Source organism: Natator depressus, chromosome 5 (genome assembly GCF_965152275.1).
Source record: "Natator depressus isolate rNatDep1 chromosome 5, rNatDep2.hap1, whole genome shotgun sequence".
Lineage (NCBI taxonomy): Eukaryota > Metazoa > Chordata > Testudines > Cheloniidae > Natator > Natator depressus.
The window spans coordinates 89,698,866-89,718,773 of record NC_134238.1 but is presented as its reverse complement, the minus strand read 5'-3'; the positions used below and the strand labels follow the sequence as shown (position 1 = coordinate 89,718,773).

Genomic DNA, 19,908 nt, shown 5'->3' with positions numbered 1-19,908 from the left:
ACCACGTACAGTGATGAAGTCTTTTCAGGAGTGTTCTTTATAAATCAGTAGACCAAAATCCACTATGGAACAGATTCTGATCTCCATGTAACTGGTAAAAATCCAAAATGATTTCATTGAAGTGAATAGAGTCACTCCAGATTTTCACGGGTGAAACTGAGATCAGAATCTGGCCCTGTGTGTGGTATCTCAGATCGGTGATAAGCACCATGGACCAGATCTTCAGTTGGAGTAAATGGATTATAGCTCTGTTGACTTCAGTGGAGATGTACCCATTTATACTATTGAGGATCTGGCTCCATAATTTTATTAAGCAAAGTATTTTGCTTCTAGGCTGCATTTGGAGTGACATTTAAAAACAAACCTCAACAAAACAAAAAAACACACTGCAATGTTTCTAGACAGATGATGTCAACTGATTTTTTTTTTTAAATGATTTCATTTTTGCTGTAGGATTCTAGTGGACAATCCATTCAAGTGTTCCTGTGATGTTATGTGGATCAAGATATTTCAGGAGACCAAGTTTTCTAACACAGAGACTCAGGATTTTTACTGCATAAATGACAACAACAAGAGGATACCCCTTTCGGACATGCAGATCCCCAACTGCGGTAATATAATTTAAAGTAAAACAGTTATGAAGTTAAGTTACTGCCAGGCAGGAAAAGCAAACACTCTTTCAGCTCTTGGCTTCAAGATGGTATATTTGCCGCTGTATGAAGTCTCAGGAGAAGGTCCCTCTGACTCTTTACACCTTGTAGATTAATATTGTGAGCTTTAGTTAGAATGTTTTTTTTTAATCTTTTAAAATAAACTGTTGCTCAGAAATGCATCAGAACAAAATATCTAAATATAGAAATGGTATATATATATTCATTAAATTGAAAAGGATGCTTTCAAGATGAACAGACCCAAAATGTTACCTACCTTAAAAATGTAATTTGTAGTTTTCATAGAATCCCTAGATTAATAGAATCTTTATTTTCCTTTAAAAATGAATGTTATTAGCATTGCATTTTCAAAACTCAGGCTATAAATTGTGCCTGTTTAAAAAGAAAACACACAAGCAAATAATTCTGTATTTTTCCATGCAGATCGAAGTAACTGTGTGCAAACAGAGTGAGGGAAACCCTGCAGAGTCCACTTTGTATGGGTTACATGAAGCAGACTCTGCAGGTTTCAGTTTGCAGCATTTGGCAAAATACCAATTTCCACCGGTTTGAGGAGAAATTGTATGATAATTCTCATCTCCTTGCTTCAGTTGCTTCCTTCCACAGGGTCCTGGAACAATTGTCAGGTAGTTTCACTTCTTACTAGTTGGAAAAAGTATTCCTTAGCTTCAGATCTAGTGGCAGGGGGAGCAGCTGGGCTTGATTCCTCTCCTGAGCACAGTTGTTTCTGACTCAAATTGCAACTCACTAACAGATAGTAAGTTTCATTTTGTTTTTCTTGATGGGCAGAGAGAGAGCACAATGAAGCAAGCTTGGAGGAAAAGAAGGAAGGAGAGTAGGGCAACACACAGTGGATAGATTTGGGTGGGGAAAGAGGCAAAGAAGAGTGAATTGGAGGGGGGACGGGAAAAAGGTAGAAATAAACTCTTTCTTTCTTCTGTTGTATCTGCCCTCTGCAGCTCTAACCTTTCTGAGTGCTTCACAACACCAGACTGCTCTTCTTTTCAGCACTCCCAACTGGGGCTGAAACCCATAACCAGGGAGGAAAATGGGGTGGAAATCAGATGAATGCTCTGTTTCATATAGATGCTGTTGAGTACATGCTCCTGTCATGGCAATGTGTGTCAAGCAGAGCAGAGAGCGCTGGTGATTGGAGAGCAAAGAGCATGCAGGTATTTAGTAGCTCTCCCATGTTGCCAGCAGTGTCAGTGGACGAAGAAGGGAAGAGATGGGCAAGAGTGCAGGGGAAAAGCAGCATGGGATGCAAAATACAAATCTCTTTGAAGTACTCTGTAATCTCAGTCCAGCACTGAGCAAATTTCCCTTCAGCTGCTGCTGAACTTGGCTGCTCTGCTTTGAGGGGCCTGAGGGAGAGCTGCTGCATCTTCCAGGTCTTTGGGAGGACTGGAGGCAGTAGGCACAAGGCAGGGGTGTTGGCACAAAACACTGGAAGCCAAAAACAGTCCCTGTTCTGCTGCAGCTGGTCAGAGCCAGCATAGGGACCCCATAATCCTTAGCTAGAACCCCACTGGTACCTAGAGATTCCCTTAACTCAGCAGTTTTCTGAGTTCCCAGCACTAAGGATCATGGGACTTTTACTGAGTCATTGAGTGACTGCAGCAAGTTTGGGTGTGTTTCTCAGCCTGTGGTGCCTTGTGTGTGGGAGGTGTGCCTCCTGCCACATAAGAGAGCTTTGCAAGATCGGGGGAGTCATTGGCCAATCTGGTGGTCCTTTCAAAGGCCACTGCAAATGGTCTACACTAGAGCAGGAGAAGGAGGAAAGGGGGTTGGAGACCCTGTGTGTGGAGGCTGTACTTGAGAGGCCTGTGTTTTGGAGGAGGAGAAGGGGTGGTTGTGTGAACAGCAACACAGGACCACAAATTGTTCATGTGCCTGGTCTGATGTTCATGTTTGTGCATGGAACTTAAACATACTTGATTATGGGTAGACTTGTTTTTCTCTTTAACTCTTAGCTCAGCCCTAAGTGAACATTTGTACCATAATATGGCATTACAGTTTACACCCTTGGGTGACACTACACAAACAAATCCAGAGCATGATATCAATGCTAAGTCTGCCATCTCCCAGGAACGTAGCAGACACTTAAAGGAGACAAATCACAACATCCATGTGAGCACGACCTACATTCTGAAACTCTTTTAAGAAATCATATATTGAGCTACTATTTTTAACAGTATCTCTCTGATACTTATTTTACATTGCTTAGGTTTGTGTGGACTTAATTTTCAGAAAACCCACAGTTCCATAGACTGTAGCTGTGGCTTCCGCTTTGAAAATGAGAAACCATATCTTTAATCTTTTCCCCTGCAGATATTTTTCCAAAGAAGTTAGTCTGTTTAATTTTCTAACAAAATACAAGTTAACAGAGGCTAATTGTTATCTAACTATAGGAAGAAAGAAACCTTTGGTTTGGATTGAGTAATAAATGTCCATTCTTTACAGTTTTCTTCCTCTTCCTATGAATTAACTACCCCTACCCTTTCTTTTGACTTTGATAGGTTTTGTGGGTGCTCAGGCCTTTGTAAGCTATATTGTCACCTAACAGAGTAAAACCTTGCTAATTTGTCCTAATGACTACTACTACATTAATTACTGCAGATTGTTTAATTTTCTGAATCAGCAACTAAGCAAACAACTTTGATTTTAGATAAAAATTAAGGACACTGTCTGACAAAGTACTTTGTTAATTTATTCTGGCAGGTGTAATTAATTATTGATGGTAATACTGCATAGTATAGTAGTAAGCATTTTGTAGTATAAGTTGTAAAAGTCTTGGTAATAGGGCACCTTGCTACTGTGTGCTGCTAATAAATGGTTTCTTGGTTAGAATTCTCTGGTTTGCAGATCAGTGAAGTGAGAATTTGTGAGGTTCTGTGGCACTGTACTTATTTATGTCGTTGAAATGTTCATTAATGGACTGGTTAAAGGCTAGTTGCAATTCAATTTTAGCTTTACAGTTGAACTTCCATAATCCACTTTTATGGTGAAAGCCAATAAGAACTACTGACAATAAAGTACTTTTTCTGACCTCTGATCAAAAGATCAAATTTGGGATATTTTTCTGTAGTCAGTGTCGAAATGAACAAATTTAAAACTGTCCAGTGAGTCACCTGTTAACAGTGTCTGCATTGAATAGGTAGTAAAGAAATAATTTTCTTTCCCTCACATTTAATGCCTCTGTTTCTGCCACTGTTCATAGATTCTCAACATCATTCCGTCTTGTATGACCAATCTACCTAATCAAAGATCTTATATGGCACATAGTGTGGTGTTTGATCCATCTATTTATTTTGATTATCCTTCCAGTGTTGCATATTTACTATATCATGCCACTTCGCTGCAAGTTATTTTTTCCTTGTCACTGGTTGTGTATCCTAGCCAGAGTTTCTTGGCCAGATTTTCAGAGAGCAAAAGCCTAATTTATTTGTTGTAGATGTGCCAGATATGGCAATTTCCTGCAATGACCTTGAAAGACTTATGGTATTGAGTTTATGTAATATTGTAGACCTGGATTGTATGTAACTACTTTGTGGGGTATATGGGACAAACATTGCAACCCCATGCAGTATCTTTAGGAACATTATTTTAAATGAATGGTTTATCTATGATTGTGTTCTTCTGCATGGGGGAGGGCTACCCCAAGTCCTACAGGAATTGAAAAGAGTGGGTGGTGATCAAGGAAAATCAGCCAGGTTGTAACCCCCGAGAGAGGTACAACCTCCTGGCGAGGTTCACTTATACTAGTTCAGAGTAGATTCTCCAGAGACCAACAGACAAAGAAAGGACCCTTGGATAAATATCCTGCTTTTAAACTGGCTCAAAGCCATCTTTTTGATCCAGCAAATGGATAGGACCTTCTGTCCAAGGAGGTCCCCAATGCTTTCTGGGAGGGGTTGGAAGGACTGACACCTGCCAGAGCCCAAGGTTGGAGCTGGGATGATCTTTGGTAAGCTTTTAACATGAATATAAGTTCTTTTATTGTTTCAGTATGTTTCCTCTGTAATGCTTTCACCTTAGGAATAAATATGCTTGCTTATAAAGAGCTGTGTGGCATAACTGCTGGCAATTTATCTGTTTACAGCAGGGGTTCTCAAACTGGGGGTTGGGACCCCTCAGCGGATTGCGAGGTCATTACATGGGGGGTCGCGAGCTGTCAACCTCCACCCCAAACCCTGCTTGCCTCTAGCATTTGTAATGGTGTTAAATAAATTAAACAGTGTGTTTAATTTATTAGTGGGGGTCGCACTCAGAGGCTTGCGATATGAAAGGGATCGCCAGTAAAAAAGTTTGAGAGCCACTGGTTTACAGCCTTTGAAGAGAAAGCAAAGCACAGATGCTGGCCTGTTTAGGCAAGCTGGCTTGCTGGGATATCGCAGTGTAAGGAGGATCCTGTGCAGCCTAGAAAAACCCGTCAGGAGTGGAAGAGATGCAGACCTCTACCCAAGTGAGGTGACAGCTGAGGATCTGGGAGCCTAGAGTGGGTGCCTTTGAGGAATCATAGAAGGGGAATACAGGTGCCATTGCCCTGAACTGTGATAGTAGACATCACAATTTGTGTATGGATACAACCTGTGAGTTGAGGGAAGCTTATCTAACTAAGAACTGCAGGATCGGGCCCAGAATTTGTCTCAATAACAGGATTTTTGTTTTCATATGGAGAAGGGGCTGACTCTTTTCTCTTGTAGTATTGTAAATCTTCCAGCAGAGATTTGGCTTTGCTCTTGTTAACTTGCATTATGTAATTGACAGAATTTCAGAAGGTGCTGCTCCTTGTTTGCAATTACGATCTAAAAGCCAGTTTGCTCATTTCTTGCTGTGTTCAGGAAGCCCTTTTCCCGTAATTTGTATAGGCGAGTGTTAAGATAGTTCTAAATAAATTAGACTCATGCAGGCTTTTCTCCAGACTGTGGAAATGGCCATTGTGTTGAATTTTGGTTCTGGAGGTAAATAAATATGAGAAATACCAAGTTAGAAGTTTTGTTAGGAACAGAGTGGGAGACATTATGGATTTTAGATGTTAGAGAGAAAATGAAGCCAGACTGAAAGATTGGCATGATTATTTGTTTAAATAATAGAAAAAATGTAATAATATTAGTGAATCAATAAAATAAGCATTGGCTCATAGGCTGTCACAACACAGCATAGTTCAAAACAGCAAGAAAAGGCATAATCCAATGGGTGTTGAAATCTTTTCTATTTATCAGTCAAACTTCACAGATAAGGCTGATAAAAGTAGAACATAACAAGCAAAACTAGTTGGCTTTTAAAAAAGTCATAAACATTCTCTCTGTGTTACCTGTCAGAATATTCATTCGCCCTCTATTCTGTATTATTTACTTTGGCTCCAAGTAATAGCTATTATGCATGATGTATGCTGGCAAACTATTTTTATTCTCTTGGTACTGAGTTTTAGTTCTTATCTATGATCAAGATCTGCATGAATAGTGGTTTGTACGAGAGTTTTGACAGCAACAGGGTTTACACTGTAACTCAGAAGTTGAGTTACTGTTTTCTTATGCAATTGAACTTAATTAAAACATTTTTCATTATTAAGAGCTTTTAAAATGAAAATAAATGAATTGACTGCCATAATTTATCTATGAAGCTTCTTGTCAGGAGGGAGGGAGGGAGTAGGAACCAGACTTTCAAAAGTGTAGGTACCTAACTTGTGCACATACTAACTCTGATGCATATGTACAAATCTAGATTATTCTCATGCACAGATCTATATATCTGTTTAAATCAGGGGTTGTGTGTGAGCAAAATTAATCGTACATATCTGTACACGCACTATCAAAAATCTGCCCCTCATAATGTAAAAACAACATTCCATTTTATAGTTGTGACTTTCTCTCTAAGTTAGTTTGAAATGGAAGTATTTTATAATAGCCATAGAACAAAGAAATAGGAATATTTAGGGAAAACAGGGAAGTTAGTGTGTTCTGCTGGGTAGAGCAGTGGATTGGGACTTCAGAGACCAGGGTTCTACTCCTCATTCAGCAACAGGACTGCTGGGTGACCTTGGGCAAGTCACTTCAACCTTGTGTCTCAGTTTCCCCACCTGTACAATGGTGATCATGATACTTATCCACCTCGAGATGTACTGATGAAAAGTGCTTTGTAAGAGCTAGGTATTACTATTATTATTATTTCATCCTTTTAATGTAACTAAATAAAGACTGATGCTACTCCTTTCCAACAGGCTAAAGAAATGACTCTCTTAATTCCTTACAAAATGGAGGCTGGGTCAGGACTTTGCCTTCAGAACCATGCACACTTGATATCAAGCATGTGAGACTATTCTTTATTATTGCAAACATCTTGCCTGGTCTTCTTCCTGAGACCTAAAAAGTTCAAAACCTCCATGTTTGTCATCCTGAAGTGTTTGACTTTACTTCTGCATTTTCAGTATTCCTAATTATAGGAAATGTTGCAGGTAGAGCAGAATGAACATTTACTGCTCCATACTAAATGTGTTTTTAAATAATAACTGCTGTACAAGAAGTCCTTTACCAGAGATTTGCACTCCATCAATCCAACCCTCATTAGCTTCCATTAAAATTGTTAGCAGAGCTCTCGATTCACCTGTGAAGGCTTGTGTCTGCTTTGCACAGCTCAGCTGTATTGAATTCATTTGATTGCTTTGGAGATGTGAAGTGCTGCTGATAGCAGGACTGAGTGCTCTGGTCTGTCTGACTTTTCTCTGAAGCTCTCATGTGAAATGGATGTAACTGTCTCCTTGGAAGAAGCTCTGTGAAAGGCTCTTTGAGATATTTCTATCTTTTGGATCTTTAAAGGTGGGACTTTGCAGCTACAAAGGGAGGGAGAATGGAAATAATGCTTTCTATTTTGTGTAACTAATGCTTGGTATGTAATCTTATAGGAGTATCCTGTTTTCAATGCTATAGAGGCATAGCAGAGCTGACTCCCACATGGTATTTCTGTTTATTTCATTGGAAATGTACCCACTTACCCCATGTCTGAATTTAGCTCACAGTTTCTTGGCTGCAGCTGGTTGCTAAATGCAACACAACAGGTGCATCATATTATCAGCAATTCACAGATTTATGCCCCAATTCAGGAGAGAAAAAAAAGCACCTTTTGCCTTGTTTTTAAGCCCATGCAAGCCTAAAATGTGTGTGCGTGCGTATGTATGTAAGTAAAATATCTTTTCAGGATTTGTAGCTTGTATTCTGGAAGCTGGTCAAATTTTAACTGAATTTGTCCTATAAAAATGTTCAATTTTTGTTTTGAATGAAATATTTTTCTTTATATTTTCTAATCCTCAGCCAGGAAAGGTACATTGTAATTTGAGGAGCCATATTCTCTTATTTCTTGACCAGCGCCACATCCATCCTCCAGAAAACGTGATTGGCTGGATAAAATGAATAGCAAGTTAAAGTATTTGTTGCTGGTGTTGCACTTAAGAGCAAACCTTATACTCACATGTGGGGGGAATCTCCTCCCAGCATGAAGAATGCAGGGAGCAGCCGCAGATTGCTTTGGAAACTTGTGTGTTGTGAGCAAGGCTGGGTTTGGGCCCGTTGTACCCACTGAACTCTAGAGAATATCTGTAAAGCAGGGGGTATTAAAAATATGTCATACAAGTTTAAATATAATTATTGTTCCCCATATTAAGCTCATCAGTCTGCAACTGAGAGCTGTATTGAGAAGGTGGTTCAGGAGATTCCAGCTAAGGACTAAAAAGACCTTAATGAAGGTCAGATATAAATTGGCTTGTGATAAATGCATTGAATGTCAGTTCCCTCTCCAGCAAAACATCGTTTTGGTATGCTGGGGGATGGTCCTTCAAGGTCTTATCAGAGCCCATCATCTCTGCTCCTGCCCTGGCTAGAAGGGTAGTTATGAAGAAACATTGCTCCAAGCTCAGAGAGAGAGGTTTGAACATATATATTGAACTTGGTAGGAAACTTGGTACATTGGGGAAACCAACAGTTAAAAGAACAGTTTTTGTGTTCTTCTGCCTATCATCATCCAGCTGTGATTTCAAACTAAGGGCTGCAGACTTTAAATGAACAAATCTCCAGTTGACTTCAGTGGCAATGGAGTTCTGCTCTATAAAGCAGGGATCTCAAACTCAAATCACCCCCAGGGCCACATGAGGACTAGTACATTGGCCCAAGGGGTGCATCACTGACACCTTTTTCATATAAAGGTATAAAAGCCCCTGGCCCCGCCCCATTCCATCCCCGCCCCTACCCTGCCTCTTCTCTGCCTCCTCCCCTGAATGCGCAGCTCCCCGCTCCTCCCGCCTCCCTCCTGGAAAGCTCTAAGTGCCGCCAAACAGCTGTCTGGCGGCGAAAAGCACCTGGAGGTAGGCAGAGGAATAGAGACGCGGCACGCTGTCGGGGTGTGGGGGGGACAGCGGATGAGGGGAGCTTGGCGGCCACAGGAAATAACTCCAGGGGGGCACGGGGAGCTTGGCAGGCTGCCTCAAATAACTCCTTGGGCCGTGTGTTTGAGACCCCTGCCATAAAGGATCACAGAATGTGGGTTGATATTAATAAGGTGAAACTTTTATGTATGGGTTTTTTTTGTTTTTTGTATTTCTGTGCTCAAGTAGGTTGGGGGGTGACTTTATCATAATAGAAGAAATAAAAACAAAAATAAGTGAAATTATAGAGTCAGGTCCGTACAAGAGTGACAATTCAGGCTCAGGTTCACATCTCTTCTGCTATCATAAACATCATTACATCCTTGGTGGTGCTACAAATGTCCATATTATCATGAGTAATATCATAAGTCAAATTGAAAATCTGTCCAGTGATACGGCATAACTCCTCAGGCTAGCTCCTCAGGTTTCATACCTCAATAGCAAGAAAAATGTAGCTCTGAATCTGAACTCAGACTTTGTGGCTGACCTCTGTCTCAGTGATGGGCTGAACATGGCTGAACTATTACTGATACAGAGGTCAGCCACAGAGCGTGGGTTCAGGTTGGAATATTAGTAGTTTGTTCAAACCATGTGATATGCACTTATAGGGGGAGATCCTGGTTCCATTGAAGTCAATATAAGTTTTACCATTGACTTCAGTGGGGCCAGGATTTCACCTTAAAAACACTACACACACAGACATGTCTGTGTGTGTGCATACATGAGTGCTAAGTACTATTAATATGATTTTTGAGGCTGACTGAGGGATTTAGCTACATGAGTTCCATTAATTTCACGGGGAGTTGAGTAGCAGAATCCCAAAATGCATCTTTGAAAATTTCAACCAAAGTATTTGTTCTTGGCTTTGTTGAACTACTGCTAGCTATGCACTGTAGAGAGATGGGCTGCATGACCACTGAACAGTAGAACCTCAGTGTTACGAACACCAGAGTTACGAACTGACCAGTCAACCACACACCTCATTTGGAACCTGGCAGCAGCAGAGACCCCCCCCCCCCAAAAAAAAAAATAAATAGAAAGAGCAAGTACAGTACAGTACTATGTTAAACATAAACTACTAAAAAAAAAAAAGGGGTCGGGGTGGGGGGGAAGCAGCATTTTTCTTCTGTATAGTAAAGTTTCAAAGCTGCATTAAGTCAATATTTAGTTGTTAACTTTTGAAAGAACAACGATAACATTTTGTTCAGAGCATAGGCGGTGACTTACTCAGCTCTGCCCCAAGCCCTGGCTCCACCCCCTCCCCCCAAGCCCCTCCCCCACCTCTTCCTGTCCTCACTCTTCCCCCTGCTGAACAGCCAATCGTGGTGGGTGGGAGGTGCTGGGGGGAGGGGCAGGAGCAGGAGCCGATTCGCAGGGCTGCCAGTGGGTGCTGAGCACCCACTATCTTTTTTTTCCATGGGTGCTCCAGCCCCGGAGTACCCACGGGGTCAGCACCTATGGTTCAGAGTTACTCACAACTTCCATTCCCGAGGTGCTCATAACTCTGAGGTTCTACTGTACCACCAGAGTTTGACTGTCCCTCTGTAATGTGGCTTCAGGTAATAAATGCACGCTAATGGAGCCAAATATTCCTTTTACGAATGAGTGTCTCAGGTTTGTTATCCAAGGATTTTGTATAGGGTTGAAGAGCTCAGTACTGTTCCCATAAGTGGTGCAACTCACTTGAAGTCAATATGTCCAAATGTGCTCGTGATGAATAGAAGGTATTTTTTGACAACCTCTAATCCAAGAACTACCTGTTGAAGTAAAGTTTTATTACCTTGAATATATTGCACAGACAACTTTTCCATATGCTGTACAGTATTACAGCTAGAATTGCTTAGTTACTATGTACATATTACATAATTCCAAGTTACACAATTATTCTAATTATGCAACTTGGAAGTCCAATCTAATGTTCTTTATAACCGATGCTGTACTATTTTTGGGCACAAAGCACTTGCTCTAGGGAAACAATATATCATGGTATGACTGATAAGAAAGGGCAAAGAAAAACTGTGTGTGGTTTTTAAATAAAAACTAATGAGTTTAATTATTAAATGAAATCTATTAAATTAGAACTATGTAGACCTGTGAAAGGGTATGCTTAGTTCTGAGTAAAAGTTTACGATGATGTAACTTTATGCTAATTCAGTGAAAATTTAGATATCCCACTTTTTATTCTACATTTTGTATTTTAAAATTATGTTTAGCAACCCCTGATCCTGAAGGTGTTTGCATGTGAGCAACTTCAGGAAACTGAATAATCCCATGAATCTCGACGGGTCTGTTCACATTCATTACGTTTCTCATATGTATAAGAATCTTTGGGATCAGGGCCCATATTTTAATAAAAATTATCATATAGTATAGAGCACTTTCAACATTTTGCCATCAGTGAGCCTTGTTTGTATTAATCTACCTTTCTTTATCTTCCTGTAATGTTTTACTATCGGCAATTAGCAAAACTACAAAAGTAGTGAAAATTTCTCTGTGTTCTTAGATGCTGTAGTGGTAGTCACTATACAAAACCCTAAGCTAGCGAGACTTTTACTATTTCTTTTCAGGTGAGTTTTATGGCTCTTTTCTGTGATATTTTAGAGCCTTGGTGGCTTCTGTTTGTTGTGACCAGAGAGGATTGTGGGGAACGTCAGAGAGACTTAACCAAACTAGGTGAATGGGCAACATGATGGCAAACAAAATTAATTGTTTATAAATGTACATTAAAGGAAAAAAGTTGCACTACTCCTGCACCTTACAGTTACTTTAGAACCTTGTATTAGCTCAGGAAAGGGATGGGGATGAAAATCTCTGCTCAGTGTGCAAGTCTGGTCAGAAAAGTAAATGAGATGTCAGGAAGCATAAGGAAAGGTGTGATGAACAATAGACAAAACATAATACCATTATATTACTCAATGGTACATCCTCATCTGGAATACTGTGTGTGTGACAGTGGTCACTTCATCTCAAAAAAGGATATTTCAGAATTAGAGGGGGTTCGGAGAATGATCAAGGGTCTGGAAAAAATCATAGAGAGGTTGAAAAGATTGGGAGAGTTTAACTTAGAAAGGAACATAAGAATGGCCATACTGGGTCAGATCAGTGGTCCATCTAGCCCAGTATCCTGTCTTCCGACAGTGGCCAATGCCATGTGCTTCAGAGGGAATGAACAGAACAGGCAATCATTGAGCGATCCATCCCTTGTTGTCTACTCGCAGCTTCTGGTGAACAGAGGCTAGGGATACTCAGAGCACAGTGTTGCATCCCTGCCTATCTTGGCTAATAGCCACTGATGGACCTATCCTCCATAAACTTACATAGTTCTTTTTTGAACTCTGTTGTAGTTTTGGCCTTCAGAACATCTCCTGGCAAAGAGTTTTGACAGGTTGACTGTGTGTTGTATGACAAAGTACTTCCTTTTGTTTGTTTTAAATCTGCTGCCTATTAATTTCATTAGGTGACCCCTAGTTCTTGTCTTATGTGAAGGAGTAAATAAATATTTCCTTATTCTCTTTCTCCACACAGTCAAGATTGTATACACCTCTATCATATCCTCACTTAATCGTCTCTTTTCCATGCTGAAAAGTCCCAATCTTTTTTAAATTTCTCCTCATATGGAAGCTGTTCCATAGCCCTAATCATTTCAGTTGCCCTCCTCTGTACCTTTTCCAATTTCAATATATCTTTTTTGAGATGGGGCCTCCAGATCTACATGCAGTATTCAAGATGTGGGTGTACCATGAATTTATAAAGTGGCATTATGACATTTTCTGTGTTATCTATCCCTTTCTTAATGGGTCATAACATTCTGTTAGCTTTTTTTTGATTGCCACTGCACACTGAGTAGATGTTTTCAGAGAACTATCCACAATGACTCCAAGATCTCAGCTAATTTAGACCCCATCATTTTGTATGAATAGTTGGGATTAATTAGAGGGGACATGATAAAACTGTATAAAATAAAAAATGGTCAAGAGAAGAAAGATCAGGAACTCCTGTTATCCGTGTCTCATAACCCCCCAAAAGAGGATATTCAATTAAATTAAAAGGTGGCAAATTCAGAACTAATGAAAGGAAATACTTTTTTCTTATAATGTTTAATTAAACTGTGGAACTTATTGCTACTGGCAGTTGTAGAGGCTGAGAGTATAGCAAGATTCAGAATAAGATTGGACATTATGAATATCCAGAATTATCATAATTAATACTAACAAGAATTTAGGAAGGGATATTAAACCTCATGCTTCGTGGTTTAAACCAATCTCGCTCAATTAGCGATCAGGATGAGACCTGGGGGAAGATGATCCCCGATTTGCTTAGTGTGGGTTCTTTAACCTTCCTCTGAAACATGAGTCTGATCAGTCACTGTAAGGGACAGGATACTGGACTAGATGTACCTCAGGACTGATCATGTATGGCAATTCCCAAGTTCTTTATAGTGCACATGATAGTAACAGTGGTGCCATCCCACACTTTTTTATATAAAATAATACAAATTCAGCCAGCAGTAGCAAAGTTAGAAAGAGCACACAGCCATCATGCTTTAGTAAGCGAGTAGCTAAAATGCTACTTGGTCCTCCACACCCAGTTCAACAACCAAGAAGCACCACTAGAAGACGTCTTGAAATTTTAATGGAAATCCAAGTAGTGCAATAAATAGTCAACACTGATTTTTGATTTTGGGGAGGGCTTATATGATAGGGTTCATATGAAACTGTGTGTTTTAGAAGCTCTGTGAACTCAAACAGCGACACACCTTGAGTAGTTTTAATTTGGCATGAGAGATGTCAGGCAGGTCTTGTCCAGAGAAGATACTGCTAGGAAGAAGCTGGGCAATAATGCCTTGATGGCTAAAATTCTTTCCCAGAATCAGGTATGACCACAGGAGTCAAATAGTTTTAAGAACTGGTGTGTGAGGGTGTCTGCATGGGGTAAATTATCTCATTACTTCTCCTCCATGTTCCCTATCCAACATAATTAATATCTAAATGTTCCTTAGGATTTAGTTTAGTTTCCTGCCTGGCTGGGTGACAGACACTGCTGAGGTTTGAAGTCATGGCAAGCAAAAGCAGATGGCCACCTTCGCTAACAGATTACTGCATCAAGGCATACAGCCATCCAGCTCTGTTTCAAAACTTCAGTGTATGATTTACAAAGTGAGCATAATAGAAGAAACCCATGATGCCTATAATCAGAATCATATTACTGTACTACTTAAAGCACTAGCAGAATTGCCTAAGCAGTTATTGTATACTCCTGATGATTTCAAATCTTATTAGGCAAGAAATCAGTGCCTGGAAAACAATTTGTCCTGCCTTTGCTATTACTACTTTTCATTTCATTTTTATTGAACTAATTCAACTTCAAGTGATATTTCAAGTTTCTATTGAATTTTTGGCCAACATATTAATGTGCTCTAATTAACACAAATCCGATATAAGGGACTTACTATGGGGCTTTATAATAATAATAATAAAAAATCACCTTGCTAAACTTGTAAACCTGCAGGTGCATGACGGAATCTGCTCCACCCTAATTAAAAAAAATATAGATAGAAGCTTTGTTGCGGAAAAAGAAATCTCACTGCAAAACAATACATAGCTAGGACTGCTGTCTATTGATGTGTGGGATATTTGAGATAAATTGCAAACAAAACATGTCTAAGATTGCTGCTGAGCTGAGCATCGTGGTGAGGGCAAAGCTAAAGTTATCTTTCTATAGGGGATGATGGCACAATCTCACATAACAAAACTCCCGTGTTTTCAGCGTACTGCTTATTTTCAATGCAAACAAATATAGTTTTGAAGGACAGAAAAAATACACTTCTCACGTACCTGAAGAAAAGTTGATTTTTGGCCTAATATGCTGCTGACCATATTTTCAAAAGAGCCCTACTCCAGTTTATGCTCTTAAATGAAGCATTCGGGTTTTCAAAAGTCCTCAAAACATGACAACTCCTATTGTTCTGACAGTTGCCATTGTTCTGGGTGTTGAGCTCTACCAAAAACCTGACCACTTCATTTGGGTGCCTAAAAGGGAGCTTCTGGGAGCTGAACTCTTCTGAAAATCTCCTCCATAATAGGTTTGTGGAGCTAGATTCTCTCCTACACCAGAGCACCACTCAATGCAGGTGAAAGGGATGAAGCATCAGGTTCCAGCTCCCTGATTCTTTGTGTCAGGACTGATCCAGACAAAAGTTAGAGCAGCTTCCTAGCAAATGACACAGAGTAGCTGTTTCCCTGAAGCTAGTTCAGTCCTGTGGCTGAAGTACCTTTAGAAATGGCCCTGAAACAGTTTAGGAGCAGAGGATTTGGACAGTTTGAGCTGCTCTGGCTCTGCCCCTTCCTTCCCTTGACATGCCCATAGCCCCTGCCCCTCCTACTCAGTTTGTCTCTGAAGATCTGGGTTTCACGTGTGTGTGACCTCTTTGTGGACTGGAGCCACTCCGATTGTATTGTTTGTGGGACTCTTTCCCCTGACCCTGCATGATGTCGTGGGCTAGATTTTTCCCTTTAGTGTATATATAGCTCAGGGTACGCTAAGAATACCATCACAGTGTTAATTAGGCAAAAGGAAAATGAAGATTTTTATTGCAACCACTACAAACGAGAAAAGTAAGTTGTATCTTATTTTCCCTCAAGAATGAAGGTAAGATTTTTCAAAGGCACAATTGGAGTTAGGCATCTGAATATCCTTTCTACCTTTTGAAAATGATTCCCACCTCAAAATCTTAAGGCACTTGAAAATAAACTAAAATTTTCTAGGGAGGTGGATTGGTAGAGTGGAGAAAACACACACAGTCACTCCTACCACCACTTAAGGACTTCACTTACATAGTACCAAATGTGCTCTTTGCATTTTTTGACCAAATAGCATCTAACCACAATGAATCTCTGATTAGCTGAGTAAGCAGAGTTTTCGATTATATACAGACTGTTGTCAAAGAGTTGAACAGCTCATTTGAATATCTACCCTATCTCTATGACAAACACAAACGCTTACATATTTTTTGCTTGTGTCACAGGCTTGCCCTCAGCAAACTTGAGTGTCTATAACCTCACTGTTGTGGAAGGAAGAAGCACCACACTGTACTGCGAAGCTACTGGGGTGCCATCTCCCAATGTATCCTGGGTTGTTGCTAATCTTGTTTCAAAACATGAGGTAAGTTTTACTTTGAAAAAGCTGGCTATCCAGAGACAGGATATACCTGCTGAAGAATGTTGTGTGGCTGGTCTTAAGCTTATTATTTTTCATAATCAAAATACAAAATGGCAAATTTGTTTACCTTGCATTTTTTCCCTCAGGTATTCTTCATCGACAGTGTTTCTGGGACAAACATTTCTTTCTTTGAGAAAGTGGCTTTTATTTAAGTTTCTGTGCCTGCAGTTATAATTGATAGCGCTACGGTTCTGTGGAAGGGTCCTGGTAACATAAGAACAGCTGTACTGGGTCAGACCAAAGGTCCATCTAGCTCACTATCCTGTCTTCTGACAGTGGCCAATGCCAGGTGCCCCAGAGGGAATGAACAGAACAGGTAATCACCAAGTGATCCATCCCCAATCACCCATTCCCAGCTTCCAGCAAATAGAGGCTTGGGACACCATCCCTGCCCATCCTGGCTAATAACCATTGATGGACCTATCCTCCATTAATTTATCTAGTTCTTTTTTGAACCCTCTTACAGTCTTAGTCTTCACAACATCCTCTGGCAAAGAGTTTCACAGGGTGGCTGTGCGTTGTGTGAAGAAATATTTCCTTTTGTTTCTTTTAAATCTGCTGCCTATTAATTTCATTTGGTGACCCTTAGTTCTTGTGTTTATGAGAAGGAGTAAATAACACTTCCTTATTTACTTTTTCCACACCAGTCATGATTTTATAGACCTCTAACATATCCCCCCTTAGTGGTCTCTTTTCCAAGCTGAAAAGTCTGTCTTATTGATCTCTCCTCAAATGGAAGCTGTTCCATAGCCCTAATCATTTTTGTTGCCCTTTTCTGAACCTTTTCCAGTTCCAATATATATTTTCTTGAATACTACATCTGCATGTAGTTTTCAAGATGTGGGCATACCATGGATTTATATAGAGGCAATATGATATTTTATGTCTTATTATCTATCTATCGAAAATGAATCAGGAGAGTGAAGGTCAAGTGAGTTTTGATGGTCACAACACTCATTATATAGAAAATGACAGTCTGATGACAAAAGCTGTGTGTGTAAATTTACTATTCACAGGCCATAAATGTGGTTATACCAGGGTTGTGGTTATAAATATGAATTATTTTTGTGGGGGAATCACCTTGTTTGTTTGTTTGTTTGTTTGTTTGTTTTTTTTCTATAAAACAACAAAAACCAAGTGTAAGCCATAAAAGTCAATGTTAACTTTACACTATAAGAAATAGTGAAAACCAATTAAGTATGGACATGCTTATCCAAGGTCACCCAAATAACTGACTGTTCCTCATGTCCCTACCCTCCTGTGTCCATGTTTCATATTGTGCATAAGATAGGATTTAATCAATGCATCTCCTTCTGATGAAGGAGATATTGATAAGGACTTTAACAAGTGTGCAGCCTATTCCTGCTGACAGCTTAAATCCACTTTATTTACATTGTGCTCTGGAGTTCATGATTTTGGCTTTAAGTGGGGTCATCTGCTACCTTGGGGTACAAACTGCCTAAATTTTTTTTTTTTGGCCCTTAAGAGGTGCATGGCCCTAGACACAAAGGGTTAGACCCTGGTCTTCAGATCCTGTCCTGCAGTGTAAAGGGAACAGAGATTGTCTATGAGAGGGGTGGGCAAACTTTTTTGTTCGAGAGCCACATCGGGGAAAAGAAATTGTATGGCGGGCCATGAATGCTCACAAAATTGGGGTTGGGGTGTGGGAGTGTGTGAGGGCTCTGGTTAGGGGTGTGGGCTCTGGGGTGGGGCTAGGGATGAGGAGTTTGAGGGGTAGGAGGGGCTCTGAGCTGGGACTGAGGGGTTTGGAGGGTGGGAGGGGGATCAGGGTTGGGGCATTGAGAGAGGCTCAGGGGTGCAGGCTGTGAGTGGCGCTTACCTCAAGCGGCTCCCGGAAGCAGTGGCATGTCCCTTCTCTGGCTTCTATGTGGAGGCACGGCCAGGCGGCTCAGCACGCTGCCCTTCCACAGGCACTGCCCCTGCAGCTCGCATTGTAGCGCTGGAGGGGGCCATTGGAGCACGTAGGAGCCAGAGTGGGGCCATGCCGCAGCTTCTGGGAGCCGCGTGGTGAGGCCCCCGACCCAGCGCCCCAGCCAGAGTAGGGCCGAGCCGTGTGGTGTGGCCCCCACCCAGTTCCAGAGCAGGAGCTCGTGCACTACTTAAAACGGTTTGTGGGCCCAATCTGGCCTGTGGGCTGTAGTTTGCCCACCCTGGTCTATGAGCACAGCTAGTGATTTCCCTAGAGGGTATTCTCAGGAAAGTTAGGCTGGCATAGCTGGTTCTGTCTCCCTCTCTCCCCTCTCACAATGTCTTTTTCCCTCCTCCAGTAAGTAATTCCTAGATAGTTACAACCTTGTGTCCTTCTTTCCCAGAGATTGCCTTAAAAATGTTTACAAATTCCTTGGTGATAGGAGGAGCTTGCAAGCTGTTCATGGGCTCTTCCTACTTCCCTAGATGGCCCCCCACTTCCATGTTTCTTCAACCCTCTGTTACTTCCTCCATTGTGGTCATATACATGGACCTATGTAAAATGTATAGCATCTCCTTAGGGGTTGTGCAGATTTAAGAACACAGGGGGTCTGTAAAGTACAGAGAACCTGAATTTAATAGCTAAAATAACCTGCCTGAAACTAGCCAAATGCACCAGTCCTCACCAAAGCCAACAGATTAAAACATCTGGGGAATCTCTGCTAAGCCTTTTTTTTTTTTTTTTTTTTTTTTTTTTGAGTTATGCCCCAGAACAAATGTAGGATAATGCTCAAGAAGTGAAATCAGCTCATTTTTTAAAAACTCTCCTATCTTCAAAGTGCCTTTTTCAATTTACTTCAAACTTTCCAGAAAAATTCTATCTTGGCATAATTTTATGCCTGTGAAATTTGAGTGCCTTGTAATGGAAGGCTAGCTTCAGCCTTACCTATGGAATAACACTAGTCTCATCAGTAGTCTAACAGAGTACCTTCTTAAACTCCTTTACTGTTCACCACTATCCCTGCCCTTCTATATTTTGTTCTTCTGTTTTCCTTTTCTCCTCTCCTTCATGTGTCTGTTTCTGGTTCTCTGCTCTCCTCCTGCTGCTACTTCTCTGTCTTCTTTCCTTCCTCTCCTATAAAGAAAGATCCCAGAAAATGGCTCTGATCCTGCAAACAGCAACCGATGTGCTTCACTTTATGCATATAGTCCAATTGACTGCCACTGGAGTTTTCTTAACTGTGCACTTAGGTCCCGATCCTGCAGTTGAATCCCCATGGATGGACTGTTGAACTTGCTGCTTCTTAGCGTACATGCAATGTGTCTCATGTGGCATATGACCAGGATTCATCACCAAATTTGGTCTGCTGGTTGGATCATTAGCTTCCTGGGCCCGGGCCAGGTACTAATGGGGAGTGCAATATGAATGTTGATCTATGCCCCCCTTGAACTTGCTGAGCACCAATTCCTTCAATGGGGCTGCTCACGGGTAGAGTAAAGCTACATTGCTAGCTTTGGGGTGAAATCCTGGCTCCACTGAAGTCAACAGATTTGCTGTTGATTTCAATGAAGCCAGGATTTCACCCTTATTAACTGTTATTATTTGTATTACTGTTGCCCCATTGTGCTATGTGTTGTAAAAAAGACAGTCTCTTAAGGTCCTGATCTTGAAAT

At 40.8% G+C, this 19,908-nt stretch overlaps 1 protein-coding gene across 4 annotated transcripts in view; it reads left to right on the top strand.

Annotated features, from left to right (window-relative positions):
• NTRK2 (neurotrophic receptor tyrosine kinase 2) overlaps positions 1-19,908 on the top strand; it is a 265,538-nt gene that overhangs the window by 33,540 nt on the left and 212,090 nt on the right. For all 4 annotated transcript variants that reach the window (XM_074953176.1, XM_074953175.1, XM_074953177.1 and 1 more), the window contains exons 5-6: positions 454-611; positions 16,112-16,248. In XM_074953176.1, the coding sequence (XP_074809277.1) occupies positions 454-611; positions 16,112-16,248 (295 nt within the window). The remainder of the gene's footprint in view (positions 1-453; positions 612-16,111; positions 16,249-19,908) is intronic.